The following is a 5342-nucleotide window of genomic DNA, read 5'->3' on the forward strand; positions in this document are numbered from 1 at the left end:
CAAGAGCACCTCCAGCCTTGTCCCCACGTCCCAGCTGGGAGGGGGTTGCCTCAGGACACATGGGACAAGGAGGAGGGGCCTGGCACAGCTGTGGGGGCCTCACCCCAAGCCCATGTGGCCCCAAGCCCTCCCTGGCTCGTCTGCCACATGGGGTTACATGGGAGCCACAGCTCCCACAGGGACACCTAGACACGCCTGCGTCCCCGTCTGTACAAAGCAGGGAGCCTGCCCTGAGAGAGACTTGAGGATGTCTCTCTGCATGTGGACCACTGCTGGCCGAAGGGGCCCCGGGAGCCCCGCCCATCCGGGAGATTACAGGGCTCCAGAGGTCAGGCTTTTTGGAAGAAAGAAAACCCTGGCCAGCTGGTGCCTGTTACTAAAGCTAGATGCCACTTCAGGTCAGTCTCCTAGTTCCAGGTTGAGCCCAAGCCCCTCTGGCCAAGCTCACAGAGCCTCAAATGGCTGCATGGAAGAGCCCAACACGCGTCTCACAGACTTTTTTGAGTTTTTTATTCTCATTCACAGTCCTTGTGGCATAGCTTTACTTTAGCAGGAAGGATACCAGAGAGGAGAGATGCCTGGGAGGGGAGGCAGACAACACCCCCCTGGCCCAAGCCCCCACCAGCTCCAGGGAGAGCACAGGGTCAGCTAGGACAGCTGGTGTTGGCACAGTGGGGGCCGGGCTGGCAGCAGCCAGGGGCACCCTAGGCTCTGGGCCAGGCGAGCAGCACAGACAGCCTTGGCTCCCCCAGTGAGGACAGGGCCCGCCCAGGGCCTCCGAGGCTAGAGCGGAAGGGCCTTCCCCCAGGTTAGCCCCGGCTAGTCCAGGCTAGAGAGCAAACCAGGCACATAGCACAGAAAACAGGCCTGAGGGTCAGCCAAAAGCTACGTTCTGAGGATACCAGGTGACTCCAGCCCCGGGGGGGTTACCAAACAGTGTCCACGGCCAAGCACCAGCAGCCTGGAGATGCCCGCACCCAGAGGAAGCATGACACCCTTGGGACAGAAAATGACAGTGGCCTCATCCCTGCCTGGGACTCATGGCAGCTCCTGCAAGCCGAAGGCGGCCCACACACCCTCGTTCCAGCTAAAAGCAGTGGTCTGTTGCCCAGCTGCATCCGCCCTCTAGAGCAGCCCCTCGGGGGCCTGTAGGCCACGGTACAGTGCAAAGCCCAAGTCGTCAATCTCTTCCTCCCGCAGGCCATCCAGGAGGTTCACACCGCGGTTGAAGTGGCTGGGAAGGCTGGCCTGCTCCAGGCTGCTGAGAAGCAGCTCCAGAGCCTGCAGGAAGTGCTCCCCCAGGGCCTCCTCAGCCCAGTCAGCCTCCTGCTCACCCAGGTGCAGAACCACCTGAGCCAGGCGGTCCCGGCCCAGCCGCCACAGAGCTGAGTGACTGCGGCAGATAGCGCAGAGCAGCAGCAGCAGCCGCCGGCGGGTCCCAGTGTCCTGCTCATCCAGGGCCCGCAGCCGGGCAGCCTCAGCTGGGTACCAGTCCTGCAGCCAAAGGTTCCCAGCTAACCCGTCCAAGGGCCAGGCCAGCAAAAGGTCTCCATCCTGGGCTCCAGCCACCGCCAGCAGCACGGCCACGGTGAGCTCCAGGCACTCGTGCTGCACCTCCAGCAGCAGCTCATCTGAGGCCACACGTGGCCGGATCAAACACCCGAGGAGGCTGCCGATGGCTGGCCAGTTGACGGAGGCGATCAGGGCCTTCCGGAGCAGCTCCAGCAGGACCCGGGAGGAGAGGTAGCCGCCCACCAGGAAGCGGTCCCAGGGGCTGCTCCCACGGGGGCGGAACTCCAGCTGAGTCCTACGCACAGCCCAGCAGCGAGGGTCTTGGGCTACAGTGTCCGAGCCGGCCACCAGGCTCCACAGGCCTGGCTCCAGTGCCAGGGGCACCAGGAGCCGCACAGGGTCGGCAGTCCCCGCCTGCAGCCCCTCATAGAGTGGCCCGCCGGGCACAAGCGCCCCAAAGGGCAGGTCTGGGAACTTGTTCCGCAGATAGGCCTGTAGTTCCAGGGCAATGTCACCCGCCAGCTGCTTGGCCAGAGACACGTGAGCCCCTGGCACAGTCACGTGGTCCCGCTCAAAAGCCAGCAGTTTCTCCTGGAACGTCAGACACAGCGGTGGTGCTGGCGAGCTAAGCTGAGGCGACGTCTGGGGCCCTGCGTCAGCAGACCCTTCTGAAGAAGGAAGGAACCGGGGGCCGGTCAGAGGGGTTGTAATGGGACCTGAGATGGCACTGAGCTCAGTGACGAATTCTCACCGTCGGAGACCCCTCCCAACACCCTGAGGCTGAAACCCAAGGTCTCAGTTCCCCAGGTGAGGGCCCCGCCATCACAATGCTGCCACCTCGCTCTGGTGCCAGCCTCCATGGTCTCACGTTCTGGTGGCTGGAGCCTCGGCACCACGCAGGAGGGAGAAGGCGCCCAACACACAAGGGAGCCCGCAGGGAGCAGGGGCCTGAGCAGGCCACACGGTCACCAGGGCAGGGCCTGGGCTACATCTCCCAAAGGTAACCGCCGAAGTGGGACCCACCCAGGTCAGAGTGGAAGGGGTGCCGCTCACCTGGGGCAGAGAGTGAGGGAGCTGGAGGCGGCACCGGCTGGCTGAGCGCAGCGGGCGGGGGCTGGGGCTGGAGGCGTGGCGTGGCCTTGAGCAGGCTCAGGTCCTGCCAGCTGTCCTCCAGGCATGGGGCGTCCCCCTTGGCGGCGTCCTCATCCCGGGGGCTGGTGGCCCTGTCAATGAGCTGCAGGCAGAGGGACACAGGTGAGGGCATCTGAGGCCTGGGCGGCCACGGCAGAGCCAACCAGGCGGAGGGGCGGGGGCAGGTGCAGTCTCAGGCAGTCCCACCTCCCCAGCCCTGCTGTGGAGTCCATGTCAGTGGGCCAGGCCAGCCTTACCCGCTTCACGGCCAGGGTGGCAATGCCCAGCACCGCAGCTCCGCCCACTCCCAGCACCAGGCGGGCATTGGCCAGGAGGAAGTCTACAGCGCCTCCCAGCACCTCGCCGTCACGCCGCTTGCTCCTATTCTGGGAGAACTCCGCCATGGTCAGTCTGCCTGTAAGGGAGCCAGGGTGCAGGGGCCACTCAGTGAGGGGCCGGCCTGGCATCCAGCAGGTGATCTATGGTCAGAGTTGGGGTCACAAGGGGGCTTCCAGAGAATTTCCGATGAGAAAGGGGCCACCTGCAGGTTTTCTTGGGAGGAGACTGGGAGCTGGCCCAGAGACCTCCCCCAACCAAAACCTACAAACAACCCACCTGTATGACAAGGGGCTCACAGAGAAAGACCCTAAGACCCATGGCAGGTCAGAGAAGGGAGACAATCTCCCTGATCCCACCTTCCAGACCCCCTGATGTCGCTAAAGACCATGAGGTGGGTCTTATCAGCACCATCCCCATTTACAAAGAAATAGGTTGCGGACCACACAATGAGTGGTGGGGACTCAGACCCACCCTATGACCAGGTCCCAGAAGCAGCCTTATCCTGGTTCCTAACCCGGCCCTGCAGGAGAAAAACAAGGCCCAGAGAAGACCATGGCTTGGGGACCCAGGCAGCCTGCACTGGACAGCCTCAGGCCTTTGAGGGAACCTCAGTGAAATTCAGGGGGCCACAGTTACCCCCAAATCTCAGCAGGACAGCCCCCAGAGGCAGGGCCACCAAGTCAGAGAACAGGACAAGTGAGATGCCCCAGGATGCCCTGGGGGGCAAGCGCTGGCTGTCAACAGGTATGTGTCAGACAAGGCTGAAGGCTCCACTATGGGGACAGGGTGTAAGGGGTCTCTAAAGACCACAACAGGGCCGGTCCAGTGCCCTGGACAAGGGCCTCTAAGGCTCGGGACAATAGTGGGTGGGGAGGGGTCTCAGCTGCTGAGAGCCCAGGCCACAGCAGGTGAGCTGAGGGCCTGAGTGTGCCAGATACTCTTAGCTTGTCTGTAAGATGGAGCAGGTGCCACGAGAAACCATTAGACATGCAGAACCCAGAAGTACAGATGGCTGGGACCTCAGGCATCTTTGCCAGGCCCTGCAGGCTGAGCCCCAGCTCTCAGGCCCTGAGCACTGAGGGGGTGTGTGACCAAGGGACAAGCCCAAGGGACCAGTCAGATGGCCAGGCAGAACTGTCACCCTGAGGATGCCTGAACAGATGACGCTGAGCTCAGAGCCAACTCAGCCCCAATGACTTCTGGCTGCCCTGCTCCCAGCGGGTGCCGGAGCCCGGTTGCCAGGTGGGGCCTGCAGCCCCGCACCCACCCCCCTTTCCCAAGCTAAAAATAGGAAAGACAGCGGAGGGGGTTGACCCAGCATGGCCCAGCGGCGGCTTCCTTCATCAGGACTGCCAACCGCCTCCAAACTGTAAAGCGCTCAAAGCCCCTGCCTGTCTGACCTGGGGCCCGCAGACCCTAACCAGGGAAGGGGAGAGGGAAAGGCCACGCCTCCCCTAGCCTCCTCCAAGCCCCGGCCGCGAGGACACCGAGGCCCGGGGAACGCCGGGATGGGCCCAAGAAGCGACCAGAACTCGGCTCGAGCCGGTTCTCTCCCGGCCGGAACCGCGCGGCCGATAAAGGCCACGCCCCGTGCCCCGGCCGTACCTGCGTCGCGGCTTCGGCGCCCCGGCCAGGGGACTCAGGGGGCCGCTCGGGCAGCGCCCCGGGGCCGCCTGGGAATGGAACGTGCAGGACCCGGGAGTCGAACGCCGAGGCCTGGGGCGGGCGCGGGCCCCCAGGCTCGCAGACGGACAGGCCCCGATTCCAATCAGAGCGCTCAAGGCCCGTGCCCACGTGCGGCCCTGAGGCGGCCTCGGCCAATGGCGGCCGAGCGCCCCTCGGGGCGTGGCTCCTCGGCAAGCTCCGCCTTAAAGGCGCAGAGCCACGCTCCAGGACTCGGCAGGTGGGAACGTGAGCTCCTTCCGGGCAAAGGAAGCATCCGGTGGAGCTCCTGGTCACTGTAGTCTGCGGCCGCCTCTCCCGTGAAGGGTATACTGGTCCTGTCACTTACTGGGACCGCTATGTGCCGGCCCAGGGAGGCCTCCCTAGAGGGGCAAGCGGGCACGTAACCGCGCACCCGGGCTGGCCTCCGACCCAGGACGCCTAACAGTGTGGGCACTGGCCCCGGAGCGTCTCCCGGAGGCTCGTGGCTCCGGACGAGGACACGGGCGTCCTACTGCCACTGCCGCCCGAACCACCCAGGTCCCCGGCGTTGACCAGCTCAGGAACAGCCGCCGGCCGAGAAGGCCCTTCGGGGCACCGGGACACAGCGCTCCTCGAGGCCCCGCGCCCCAGGGCTGGCCCCGAGCGGCCCCGGGCTGAGGGGCGGGGCCGACGCGCTCCCCGCCCCGCCGGCTCCG

The 5342-nt window shown here is 65.1% G+C and overlaps 1 protein-coding gene across 1 annotated transcript; it reads right to left on the minus strand.

Moving 5' to 3' along the window:
- Positions 1–495: 495 nt before the first annotated feature.
- Positions 496–4683, minus strand: MIEF2 (mitochondrial elongation factor 2). Its single transcript, XM_052658369.1, has 4 exons — positions 4588–4683; positions 2901–3058; positions 2566–2746; positions 496–2180 (listed from the first exon to the last, which is right to left on the minus strand). The coding sequence occupies exons 2-4, from the start codon at positions 3045–3047 to the stop codon at positions 1126–1128; spliced, it is 1383 nt and encodes a 460-aa protein (XP_052514329.1). The 5' UTR covers positions 3048–3058; positions 4588–4683; the 3' UTR covers positions 496–1125.
- Positions 4684–5342: the final 659 nt, after the last annotated feature.

The sequence above is a fragment of the Budorcas taxicolor genome, chromosome 19, assembly GCF_023091745.1.
Source record: "Budorcas taxicolor isolate Tak-1 chromosome 19, Takin1.1, whole genome shotgun sequence".
NCBI lineage: Eukaryota > Metazoa > Chordata > Mammalia > Artiodactyla > Bovidae > Budorcas > Budorcas taxicolor.